The sequence below is a fragment of the Amphichorda felina genome, assembly GCF_050947745.1.
Source record: "Amphichorda felina strain 45539 chromosome Unknown scaffold_9, whole genome shotgun sequence".
Lineage (NCBI taxonomy): Eukaryota > Fungi > Ascomycota > Sordariomycetes > Hypocreales > Bionectriaceae > Amphichorda > Amphichorda felina.
In genome coordinates, this window is record NW_028145041.1 from 1282059 (window position 1) to 1294441 (window position 12383).

The 12383-nt window shown below is 58.1% G+C and overlaps 6 protein-coding genes across 6 annotated transcripts; 3 read left to right on the forward strand and 3 right to left on the reverse strand.

Moving 5' to 3' along the window:
- Window positions 1–171: 171 nt before the first annotated feature.
- ACO1O0_008956 (uncharacterized protein) lies at window positions 172–2521 on the forward strand (the record flags this gene model as incomplete). The annotated part of the gene is made up of 5 exons (XM_083198310.1): window positions 172–282; window positions 348–851; window positions 916–1632; window positions 1689–2297; window positions 2363–2521. The coding sequence occupies 5 exons, from the start codon at window positions 172–174 to the stop codon at window positions 2519–2521; spliced, it is 2100 nt and encodes a 699-aa protein (XP_083046045.1).
- Window positions 2522–2654: 133 nt separating this feature from the next.
- Window positions 2655–4573, reverse strand: cut9 (anaphase promoting complex subunit CDC16; the record flags this gene model as incomplete). Its single annotated transcript, XM_083198311.1, has 2 exons — window positions 2655–4420; window positions 4477–4573. 2 exons carry the CDS (start codon window positions 4571–4573, stop codon window positions 2655–2657), a joined length of 1863 nt encoding a protein of 620 aa, XP_083046046.1.
- A 794-nt stretch (window positions 4574–5367) lies between these two features.
- HIS3 (imidazoleglycerol-phosphate dehydratase HIS3) lies at window positions 5368–6126 on the forward strand (the record flags this gene model as incomplete). Its single annotated transcript, XM_083198312.1, has 2 exons — window positions 5368–5638; window positions 5714–6126. The coding sequence occupies 2 exons, from the start codon at window positions 5368–5370 to the stop codon at window positions 6124–6126; spliced, it is 684 nt and encodes a 227-aa protein (XP_083046047.1).
- A 145-nt stretch (window positions 6127–6271) lies between these two features.
- On the reverse strand, window positions 6272–7687 carry ECM42 (glutamate N-acetyltransferase; the record flags this gene model as incomplete). Its single annotated transcript, XM_083198313.1, has 2 exons — window positions 6272–7187; window positions 7260–7687. The coding sequence occupies 2 exons, from the start codon at window positions 7685–7687 to the stop codon at window positions 6272–6274; spliced, it is 1344 nt and encodes a 447-aa protein (XP_083046048.1).
- Window positions 7688–9838: 2151 nt separating this feature from the next.
- Window positions 9839–11254, forward strand: ACO1O0_008960 (translation initiation factor eIF2B subunit delta; the record flags this gene model as incomplete). The annotated part of the gene is made up of 2 exons (XM_083198314.1): window positions 9839–10381; window positions 10436–11254. 2 exons carry the CDS (start codon window positions 9839–9841, stop codon window positions 11252–11254), a joined length of 1362 nt encoding a protein of 453 aa, XP_083046049.1.
- Window positions 11255–11618: 364 nt separating this feature from the next.
- Window positions 11619–11971, reverse strand: ACO1O0_008961 (uncharacterized protein; the record flags this gene model as incomplete). Its single annotated transcript, XM_083198315.1, has 2 exons — window positions 11619–11848; window positions 11938–11971. The coding sequence occupies 2 exons, from the start codon at window positions 11969–11971 to the stop codon at window positions 11619–11621; spliced, it is 264 nt and encodes an 87-aa protein (XP_083046050.1).
- Window positions 11972–12383: the final 412 nt, after the last annotated feature.

Below are 12383 nucleotides of genomic sequence, written 5' to 3' on the forward strand. Positions count from 1 at the left end.
ATGTATTCGTAGGGAGAAGAAAGCACTCGTCAACTTACCGCAACCCCCTGCCGACTGATTGTCCCATTCATTGTCCGATTATCGGCCTTGGTTCCTCAAACCGCCTTGTAAAGCTTAGATCATCCAAGATTGCTACTCCTCCTCACCTTCCAGCGCAATCAATCCGCCAAGATGGACGCAGTGACAATGCCCCGTAAGCTCTGGGAGCATCCCGATCCCAAGAGCACGGCCATGTGGAAGTTTATGCAGGACTGCAACCGCGAGTTCGGGCTCCATCTCACGGTAAGTCTTTCACATACACGCATGGCGGACAGCTTGGCTCACGCGCGCATGGCCGGCGCCACCAGAACTTCCAGGACCTGTACACGTGGTCGTGCCGGAACCGCAGCCAGTTCTACGGGTACCTGTGGGAGACGCAGAACTGGCTCCGCGAGGGCTCGTACACATGCGTCGTGGACGAGTCGGTGCCCATCTCGCGGGTGCCGCGGTGGTTCGAGGGCGTGCGCGTCAACATGGCCGAGAACCTGCTGTGGGTGCGGGGGCGCGACGGCGAGCGGGCGACGGAGACCAAGGAGGACGGCAAGGTGGCCGTCACGGAGATCCGCGAGGGCAACACGGAGGTGAGGGACGTGACGTTTGGGGAGCTGAGGAGGAGAGTCGGGGAGCTGGCTGGGGCGCTGGCGGCGAGGGGCGTGGGCGTGGGAGACCGCGTTGTGGTCGTCGGGGCGCACTCGGTGCAGACGCTGGTGGTGATGCTGGCGACCATGTGGCTTGGGGGCATCTTCAGCAGCAGCTCGACTGATATGGGCGTGGGAGGGCTGCTGCAGCGGACGGTGCAGATCAATCCGAAGGTGTGTCTCCCTAGTCTCCGACTCCTACGCGGGGGTTAGATCTGCTCAGCTGACATCATGACAGTTTGTCTTCTTTGATGACGGGGCCAAGTACAATGGCAAGGTGCTAGACCTACGGGGCAAGATGGCGGCCATGGTTGAGGGCATGAAGGAGTGCAGCCTCTTCCAGGGTATCGTGGCCATCCAACGCTTCGACAAGCCCCTCGACACGTCCAAGATTCCCCGGACGGAGCGGTTCGAGGACTTTGTCAGGGCATCCGCCTCTGCCCCACCGCCTCCCATCGTGCGCATCGGGTTCCAAGACCCGTGTATCATCTACTACTCGTCGGGCACGACGGGGACGCCCAAAGCCATTGTGCACGGGACGGGGACGCTGATGATCAGCATGGGCAAGGAGACGGTGCTGCACCACGAGGCAACGCCGGATGACGTGTTGTTGCAGTACACGACGACGGGGTGGATCATGTATATGTCGAGCGTGGGATCGCTGATGTATGGCGGGCGGACCGTCTTCTACGACGGATCGCCGTTCATGGGCGACGTGCGAGTGCTGGTGCGTATTGCTGCAGAGCAGGGCGTGACCGTGATGGGGGTGAGTCCGCGGTGGATGGGTGAGTTGAAGAAGAACGGCGTGGAGCCGCGCAACGAGTTCGACCTGAGCAGGCTGAGGGCCGTGACGAGCACAGGCATGGTGCTGTCTGATCAGCTGTTTGAGTGGTTCTACGATGTGGCGTTCCCTGCGACCACGCACCTGTGCAACATCTCAGGGGGGACTGACATTGTAACCCACCCACCCCAAACGCTCCCGGTATGGTGACAACAGACTTGCTGACACAGAGGCTTATCCAGGCCGCCTGCTTTGCCATCGACAACCCCCTGACGCCCGTCTACGTCGGCGGATGCCAGGGCCCATGCCTGGGAACGCCCATGGCCGTCTACGACCACGATCTCCCCGAGGGCAGCAGGGCCTCTCCTCTCCCCCCAGGCACCGCCGGTGACCTCGTCTCGCCCGCCGCGTTCCCCAACATGCCCGTCTTCCTGTGGAACGACGGCCCCTCGACCCCCGGGCCCAAGTACACGGCCGCCTACTTCTCGCGCTTCACCGACGCCTGGGCCCAGGGCGACTTCTGCGCCATCCACCCCAAGACGGGCGGCATCGCCCTGTTGGGCCGCTCCGACGGCGTCCTCAACCCCAGCGGTGTGCGCTTCGGCAGCGCCGACATCTACGCTGTCGTCGAGCGCCACTTTGGTTCCCTTGTCGCCGAGAGCATCTGCGTCGGCCAGCGCCGCCCGCAGGACATGGACGAGCGCGTCGTGCTATTCCTACTAATGAAGCCTAATGTCCAACTAAGTGCCGACCTGGTGGCGCGCATGAGGGCTGTCATTGCCACGGATCTGACCAAGCGCCATGTCCCCAAGTTTATCTTCGAGGTGCCCGAGATCCCGGTGAGTCTTTCTCCTATTTTTGTCTGTCAGCATGGGGGTTGGAATGATCGTCTGACGAGAAACAGGTGACTGTCAATGGCAAAAAGGTCGAGCTGCCCGTCAAGCACATCATCTCGGGCCGCGAAGTCAAGGCCAGCGGTACCCTGCTGAACCCCCAGAGCCTCGACTTCTTCTACCGCTTCCAGCACGTGGAGAAGTTGACCGAGCCCCAGGCCAGGCTGTAGAACAGAGTGTATACTTCTTTTCAATATCAGAGGGGCCATACGTACAACGCCATTCGCCTAGCCATGCCCCCTAGTCCCATGCCAGATATAACCAATGAATGCCCATCCAACTCGTTTGCTTTGCTTTGCCCTGTTACTCCTCGTCAGTCATGTCCATCATGCTCCCCTCCTCCTCCAGCAGAGACACCCTCGTTCTCCTCCCCACCCCCACCCTCTCCTTGCCCTTGTCCATCATCATCATCATGTTGTTCTCGCCCCTGTTCACCCTCCGCGCCGCGTCCGCCTTGCGCACCTGCAGCTGCTGCTCAAACTCGGCCAGGTCCTCGGCCTCCTCCTCCACCACGGCGTCCACCCTCGCCGTCTCCTCCAGCGCCTGGCTAAGCAGGTCCGTAGCGATGCTGTCCTGCGCGTTGATGGCCAGCGCCTCGTGCAGCACCACCACCGCCTCCTCCGGCCGCTCCAGCTCCATAAGAATCAGGCCCTTGGCGCAGAACACGGCCGCGTCCTTGCCCCCCAGCCGCAGCACCTCGTCGAACTCGGCCAGCGCCCGGTTGAAGTGCCGCAGCCTCCGGTACGCGTGGCCCAGGTTCGTCCGCGCCGCCAGCCACGCCGACGGCTCGCTGTCAATCTCGTCCGCCATCCGCAGCGCTTGCGTGAAGCACTGGATCGCCTCCTTGGGCTTGTCCTGGTGGTACTTGACCACCCCCATCTCGTTGAGCAGCAGCGGGTCCGTCTTGCACAGCCCGTGCGCCGTCTTGAGGAACTCCTCCGCCACCGTCATGTTATTGAGCGCGTGGTTCTGCATCCCCAGGAACACCTGCGGCAGGTGCGTCCCCATGAACAGCCGCGCCGCCGTCGAGTACGCCGAGATGGCCTGGTCGTGCTCGCCCTCGGCCGCAAACGTGTGCGCGAAGCCGATCCACGCCGGCCCAAAGTGCGCGTCCATCATGCTCGCTTTGCTAAAGTAGCGCCGCGCCTCCGGTATCTTGTCAATCGCAAAGTAGTAGATCCCCACCGCGAGCCACGTGCACGGCTCCTCGGGGTGGCTGTCCGCCAGGTCGTGCGCGATGAGGAACAGCATGTTCTTCATCTTGAGCTCGTAGAGGCACGCCAGGTGCACGGGGTAGATGCTGAAGTTGTACTTGTCGTGCTCGAGGATCTCGTTGGTGATGGTCAGCGCGTCGCGGTAGCGGCACTGGGTGTAGAGCAGATCGGCCCGGGCGAGCTGCAGGTCGGGGTTGTTCGAGAGGCGGTAGTGCGTGGACAGGGAGTCGTAGGCGCTCTCGAAAGCCTCGGGGTTGCGGTACTTGGACAGCCGCGTCGTGTACAGCATCCGGGTGAAGTCGGCAGCCTCCTGGGATGCGGCCACATCGCCGGACACATGCGCCGAATCAAAGTCGAGGCTCTCGAGGAACTGCCACTCCTCATCGGGCGACAGCAACGAGTTCTTCATGAGCTGTTGGAAGGCCTCGAAGCACTGGACGTCGATGCGCACCGCGTCCTTGTAGCACTCCTTGGCGCGGTCAAAGGCGTTCTGCTTGGCGTAGCAAATACCACGCAGGAAGCACATGGCAGCCTCAAACCGGCGGTTGGCGGCCTCTTCGCTGGCGGCGGCATCCTGCTCGACGTCGACGATGCGCTTCGCGCCGCGGGCGCGCGGCTGGGTCTTGCGCTTGTTGCTCGGGCCGCCGGCGGAGATGAGGTGCGTGGGATTGCGTTCGCCGAGGACAGAGAGGGCCTCCTCAAACTGGGACTGCTTGATAAGGCAGTGGCCAGCGAGGTAGCGACATTGCGGGCTGCGGTTGATGAGGTCTTGTTTCGCGAGGAACGCGTGGGCGCGGGTGTAGTTGCCTGTAGCAAAGTGTACCTGGGCCAGCCAGAAAGCATCGGTGTCGTCATCTGAGGAGGTCAGCATGTACTGGACTCAGATACCTCCAATGCCTGAAGATGCCTACTCGTCAGAGCCAGCAGCTTGTCGCCGATGAAGATGGCCGACTCGTACTGGGCCTTGTTCAAGGCGTCCTGCCTCCATTCCCGCAGAAACTTCTCCATGCCCAGCTCCGGCGTGGCATGGGTGACAAAAGGAATTGAAACTCCAAGAATTGGGGCTCAGGATAAAGGCATGGGCGGTTGTGGGAGTCGGGGGGCAAGCGAGCTTGTAATGTCGAGATACAAAACAGAAACGGTTGATGATCAAGTCGCGGTCAGCCGTGCAGCTGCCAGCTGGTGCTCCCTCCCGCGTTTTTTGGGCAACAAATGGAGGGGCAGCCACAGCAACGGTGGGGTAATAAGCCGCTCCAACGGGGAGAATACAGACCGCGCATCATAAGTATATTGGACGAATTCGCAAGATTCCAATGGATTTTCCAGAATTATAGCTATAGTCTGTACCGCCAAGTGATGGGAAATGGATCAAGCTGCATCACCTCAATACCGAAGTTAGCGCTCGGCTGGCCTTTGGTAACACCATTGGCATCCAGCAGGGGCCTCTAATACGATTCAAGACAGATTCATGCAATGGTTTATTAAACATGTTTACATGCGTTCCCCTGTTAATATATACATACCAGACATTCCATGCATTGGCACAGCATTGGAAGGATAATCACGACTCTTCTTATAGGTGGAGTGCGCCACCGAACTTCGGACTTCCAAGTGAAGTGGGGCCCAAAAAGTCGGGAGGTTCCAAGCGGTTGAGACTCGAGACTCATCGAGACTCAACCACCCCAATCCCCCTCCTCCCAGAGTCATAACGCACCCACGACATCCCACCTCTACGTCCCATTGACCTCCAGACGCACCCAACCCGACATCTTCCTAGCAACCTCCGTTCACCAACAACAACCATGGCCCCTTCCACCCCCGTGCGCGCGGCCGCCCTCGCTCGTGACACCAACGAGACCAAGATCCAGCTCGCCCTCAACCTCGACGGCGGCGACTTCCCCGCGGACACCGACGCCCGCCTCCTCCAGGGCCAGGACGGCCACGCCTCTCAGGCCAGCAAGTCCCAGAAGATTGCCGTCAACACGGGCATCGGCTTCCTCGACCACATGCTCCACGCCCTCGCCAAGCACGCCGGCTGGAGTCTCGCTCTCAACTGCCAGGGTGACCTGCACAGTACGTCTCTCTCCCTCCCCCAGTACTCCAGGCATAGAGAATCCATAGCTGACCGAGATTTTGTTTGAAAAATAGTTGACGACCACCACACCGCCGAGGACTGCTGCATCGCCCTCGGCTACGCCTTCGCCACCGCCCTCGGCACCCCGACCGGCCTCGCCCGCTTCGGCTACGCATACGCGCCCCTCGACGAGGCCCTCTCGCGCGCCGTCGTCGACCTGTCCAACCGCCCCTACGCCGTCATCGAGCTGGGCCTCAAGCGCGAGTGGCTCGGCCGCCTGAGCTGCGAGATGGTGCCCCACTGCCTGGAGAGCTTCGCCCAGGCCGCCCGCGTCACCATGCACGTCGACTGCCTGCGCGGCACCAACGACCACCACCGCGCCGAGAGCGCCTTCAAGGCCCTCGCCGTGGCCATCCGCATGGCCACGAGTAGGGTGCCCGGCAAGGAGGGCGAGGTGCCCAGCACCAAGGGGACGCTGAGTGCGTAGATGGCTACTACCGTATGGAGAGTAGTAGTATCCCACGGAGTTTTTTTATTTGCTTGGGCGTTAAGGGGTGCAAGGCCGAAGAAAAAAGTACATAGAATAGAGACCGGCAGGCCAACTTTCAAATCTTATTTTGGATACATTTTGTCTATGTCCGGTAGTCCCCGTTGATGGTCACGTAGTCATGGCTAAAGTCACACGTCCAGTGCACGGTGCTCTTGTCGCCGGTGCCGAGCCTCACCACAATCTCGAGGTCCTCCATCTCCAGGATCTCGCTCGCGCGCTCCTCGTTGACCTGCTCGGGCTCGCCGTTGACCAGCAGCTTCAGCTCGGGTGAGCCGTCGGTGGGCACGAAGGACACGTTGGTGCGCTCGGGCACGATCTCGGGCACGTCGTTGACGGGCTGGCCGGGGGGCGAGATGAGGGCGTAGCCGGCGGCGCAGAGGATGCGGCCCCAGTTGGCGTCCTTGCCGTACAGGGCCGTCTTGACGAGCGGCGAGCGGGCGATGGAGCGGGCCACCTCGCGGGCGCCCTCCTCGGTGGCGCTGTCGACGACGCGGATGGTGACGAACTTGGTCGCGCCCTCGCCGTCGCGGACAACGTACTTAGCGAGGTCGGCAGAGAATTCGGTGAGGAGTTCCTCGAAGGCGGCGAAGTCGGCCGACTGCTCGGACGACACCTCGGCTCCGCCGGCAGCTCCGTTGGCGAGGAGCGCGACGGTGTCGTTGGTGGAGGCGTCACCGTCGATGGTGATGGCGTTGAAAGAGCGGTCGACGGCATGCTTCAGGACCTTGGGCATGACACCGGGGGAGATGGGGGCATCCGTCGCCAGGATGGTCAGCAGGGTGGCCATGTTAGGCGCAATCATACCAGCACCCTTGGTCATGCCCGCGATGCGGTACTCGATACCCGGTGATGACGGCAGCGAGAAAGACCGGGACATGAGCTTAGGGAATGTGTCAGTGGTGCAGATGGCCTTGGCGCAGTTCATCCAGTGCTTGTGTGACTCTCCGGCCTGGTGGTATGCGACCGGGATATGGTCCACGATCTTCTGTATGGGGAGCCTGTCGCAGCTCATCGTCAGCGATCAATTGCGAGGCATTGAGCGCCATTTCAGTTCCAATTGCGCATCTCACCTCTGCCCAATGACACCCGTGCTCATGACTAGCGTCGAGTCGTCGCTTCCCACCCTCTGGTCGGCCGTCTTAGCCATTTTGGCCGCATCCTCGAGGCCTCCAGCACCGGTCACGGCATTAGCGCATCCGGAGTTGATAACGACGCTGCGCAGCCCCGTGTTGGCCCTGCTCTGGAGGATCTTGCGGCTAAAAGTGACAGGCGCGGCCTGGAACTTGTTCTTGGTGAAGACGGCGGCGGCGGCGCAAGGCCGGTCCGAGGTGACGACGGCGAGGTCGGGCTTGCTGGTGTTGCCAGGCTTGACACCGACAAAGATGCCGGCTGCGCTGAAGCCCTGGGGGTAAGTGCCAGACGTGGGCACGTATTTCAGCTTGGCCTGCGGGATGGTGCCGCTCAGCGACGCTGAGTAGCAGGCACGAGTGACCTTCATGGCTGTGGTTGATGGTTGGTGTAAAGATGAGATGGCGTGAGGTTCTGCGGGAAGTGTCTCAGAGTCTGGGGACTTTTTTTTTATCAGATCGATCAACGCCCACTCATATGCATATGACTCAATAGGATCATCACAAGGCGCGCCCTAAGATGACAATATGACTCCTCGGAGAATTTTAATCTCTTACTCGGAGATTAATGATTACCTGATATTTAATAGGAATTCCATTTCCTCAGCTGCATACGCCCACTACACCAACCTATTAAAAGTGGTTGCCGAAGTCGGAAGTGGTCGATTGATCGATTGACCTAACCTAAACCACCAGTCCAGACAAGATCAACCCTTGCCAAATCTGAAGTGTATTCTTGGAGGCTATGGGAAGTATTCTATAGTATTGATAGATATGGCTTTTTGAGTATTCGGGAGTCAAAAGATAATCTTAATTGATTGCCCAGCAGGTGCTTCTTCTATTCTTCCGGTACTCCTAACGAGAAGTCAAATAGATAGCCCTCGAGGTATTGTATTATACTGGCTGTAGTACTCGCCTCGCCGTCAGACCCAGGCATATTCTTTGCTTTATACCCAATTACTTGCCTACTCCCTGAAACCAAAGCCTCAAGCCACCAGTGTTAGTTCGACATACCATTGCGAAACGTGGACTCAAGGGTAACCGCTGCACCCCGATCGATCAGGTCGTGTGGAGATTCAATCACAGGATCCATTCATCCTGAGTCCCACATTTGTAAAGCTGCAGTGTTACCAGAGATCCTGACTTATGATTCACTGCAAAAGGGCCTTCACTTGAATTCTAGCCAAGGTAGTAGGCACCGCCAGTGCGGTTAACCAGAGCTGGCGTGCAAGTGACTCTTTCCCCAGTGATGCTTGTGAGGCTGAGGTGACTGCCTGGTTGTCTCCCCAGCAGGCAGTTGCAGGGTGGGTGTGTCACAGCCAATCAGGTCACGTCCCGTGCCTTACGTGAGAGAGTGATCTGGCATTAGCGCACGGACCACTCCTCACTATAAAACCCTTTCGTCACCCCCGGCCTTTCAGTCTTCTTTTTTTCCTTTCTTCCCCATCCAAGTGCACGGGCGTTTTCCTTCTCCGTGAAGCGATAAGCTGAGAGAGGAATTTTGCTAGTTGAAAACTATACCTAAACCGCTCCTATTTGGGCTTTGCCCGGGTAGGGAATTTTTGGAAACCCTTCCACTTCGATGGTGGTGAATTTACTCTTTCATTGCGAACGGTCCCAGGCTGGACTGGCGTGAAGAAGGAGATGACGTTTATGGCAGCAGAGGGCCTGGAATAGACTTCGAACGCTCGCTGCTCTGCATTCTGTTGTAGCTATGGCTTAGGATTAGGAGCGTAATGTTTTCGCGTTGGATACCTAGGACATGAGCATGTCTATAGGTACGTTTGGAATAATAAAGCTTTGAGGGTGGTGATTCGGAGTTACGAACATTAGACGTTAACTTCGTTGCAACAACAATGTTTCGGTATCTGGTCCGAGAGCATACGCTGCCGTAGAGTATATCTACTCGTGTATCTAGCTAGACGCCTCTTCGACCTTCCACTCGTTTAGCACTGTAGCTGCTGTTGAAGAGCCAAAATTATGCGAGATCATGGGCTGGTTTGGCTCTCTAAGCTGTCTGTATGGCATTGCGCGATGGAAGATCCTGCCGTCACGCTCTCATAGTTGATCATTGGTTAATATACCAGTCGGCTATCTAGTGGACCTTGCGAAGCGCATATTATTTATGGTTGAAACGTATTGTAACCGACTCGGATGGTTCAACGATGGCGAGGCTTTGCAGCTGCCGCTCTGCCGCCGCCGTCCCAAAGTTTGAACTTGAATGGCCATTTCTTCACTGACGCGGGGCATTTGCTCTTCCCCCACCATCCCTGCACAACATCTTTTGCAGTGACTCAACCTCCCACCACCATCACCCTCGACTCTCGCGACCTGATCTATTGCGCTGCAGCTTTTCCAGGGCTAACCCGCCCCCTCCGAATCAAGGAACGAATTGAGGAACTGTCATCATTTTCGACAAAATCACCCACCTGTTCTCCATACTTTGCTCCTGCACCACGGCTGCAAATCCCCCGCCTACATTGCTACGAAACCCATCCAACACGACCGAGGCGCCACGACCCATGGCGGTGGAGACGGGAGAGCCTGCATCGGCAGGAAAGACGCCTGAGGGGGATCAGAAGAAAAACCAGGGGCAGGGCCAAACGAAAGAGCAACAGCCGGCAAAGGGCGAGCAACCAGCGAAGGGAGGCGAAGCTGCGGGCGAGAAGAAGCTCTCCAACGCCGAGCTGAAGAAGAAGGCAAAGGAGGAGAAGGCGGCGCGAAGAGCACAGGCAAAGGTCTCCCAGGTAGCGCAAGCGCCACCCGGCGGCCAGCAGTCACAAGGAGGCGACGCAAAGGGAGGCAAGGGGAAATCTAAGCAGGATGCGCAACAAGGAGGCTACCAGAAATCCGGGGCCCGACCAGCGGCGCCGGCAGCCCCCAAGGAAGTGAAGCCAACGGTGCCGGAGTGCTTCAGCCATCTGCCTATCGCGCGGAGGATTAAGACCACACAGGCGGATAAGGATGTTAATCCTGCCGTCCTGATTCTCGGTCAATATATGGCCACTTTCGAAATGACCAATCCCACTGAGCGGTTGGAAACGACACTGCTTGCTTTCAAGAAGGTAAGTTGCACCTAGGCCTGCTTCTTTTGAAAGCTCGTAGACTGACATACCCAGGTCATTGAAAGCTATGACACCCCCCAAGGCACCACCTTCTCCCGACACTTCACCTCGCATGTCCTCAGCCCTCAGATCGTCTACCTCACCGCATGCCGCCCAATGTGCTTCTCCATGGGTAACGCCATCCGGTGGCTGAAGTTACAGATCAGCAAGATTGATATTGATTTGTCTGACACCGACGCAAAGAAGATCCTTCTCGAAGCCATTGATAACTATATTCGAGATCGTATCACAATGGCTGAACCCATGATTGCCGTCAAGGCTGTGGAGGCTTTTGCGGAGACTGAGGTTATCTTGACATACGCGCACCACCCGCTTGTCGAAAAAGCGCTACTCCTGGGGCAGGCCTGCGGGCACAAGATCAGGGTCATTATTGTCGACGACCCTTTCGCAAGGGTAGGCCTGAACTTCGCCAAGAAGCTTTCCCAGAAGGGCTTTGGCCAAGTCATCTATTCCACCGACCTTGGGGCTCTGCGGACGCACCTCCGAGAGGCCACCCGGGTCCTCGTTGGTGCCGAAGCCATGTTTAGCAACGGCGCCATGTACGCTCGCGCAGGTACGTGCGATGTTGCCGTGGCGGCCAAGGACATGGGGGTCAAGCTTACTACTCTGTGCGAGACTATCAACTTCACAGAGCGTGTCTCGATCGACTCGCTCACGTATAACGAGATTGACCCGGAGAGGTGCACTGACGGGGAGCTCCGCCTACTGTTTGATACCACCAAGCCCCAGTATATAAATACCGTCATTACCGAGCTGGGTTTCTCGACACCTGCAACGGTAGCGGCTACTCTGCGCAAGCTGGAGGAGCTGTGAGTCATGTGCGTTGGGTATTGCTAGAGAATCAATATTCAAACACTCGACTATTCCCTCTCTTCATGAAATACGAACTATTGCGTGACTGTGAGCCTGTGAGCCTGTGAATCTCCATATACTTCTTCATGCCGCGTATTCGGTAATCTCGGCATGCCGTGGCACGCCATGTCCACATCTAGGATTCTCGTAAAGCAAGATCAAAGCCTTGGTATTGGTATAGCACAAAGAAAACCGTTATTGGATTCCGCGTGGACCTGGTCCGTCCACCATCTATGCCCACAAGATATGTACAATTCGTCCTCCGCCCTCACATCACCACCACCCCCCGTCTGTCCTCCCTGCATTCCCCCCACACACGTGGTCTTCACGCCTCGGCGGCGGCGTTCTGGGCATCCCTCTGAGCCTTCCGCTCCCGCTTCTCCAGCAGGATGTTCTTGCGCTCCGTGAGCATCGCCGTCTGCCTGTCGTCGACACCCTGCAGCCAGTAACCGAAGCTGGCGCCGCCGAGGGCGTAGGCGGGGTACGCCCAGAGGGAGCTCTTGTTGAAGAAGGGGCGCATCTCGATGCCAACCTGCCAGAAGCGCACGGCCAGGCCTATTCGTTGGCACGTTGTTAGCCTTTCAGTCGTTTTTTACTGAGGATCCTCGGGAGGACGGGGGGACGGGACCCGGGGGGGGGCTTACCGAAGCAGCTCCAGAAGGCGATACGGTGCACCATTTTGGCCAATTGGGTCGGTCAGGGATCGGTAGGAGTCGTGATCGTGGATTTGTCCCGTACCTGGGGGGTCGGATCGAGTGGTTGACGAGCTGGCGTTGGGCGGGTGAGTCGCAATTCGAGTTGCGAGGTCGTGAGCTGCTCGACGAGCGGATTCATCAAGGGCCCACATAAGTCACGTGATCTGTCCAACGTCGATCCGACTCTCAAGTTCGCACTCGCTCCGTGACTTGAGCAATAAAAGGCAAATTCAATTTTAAAGAAAACAAGTGTTTGACCATGCTTCTAATTCAAATTTTCAACAGCTGTATTTTTTTTTTTTTTTTTTTTTTGATAGCTGTCCACATGATTTGGAGTGTTAAGGATAGCAGGGGAAGGAGGCGCCTGAGTTGGACAGCACGTCGTGGTGATTTCA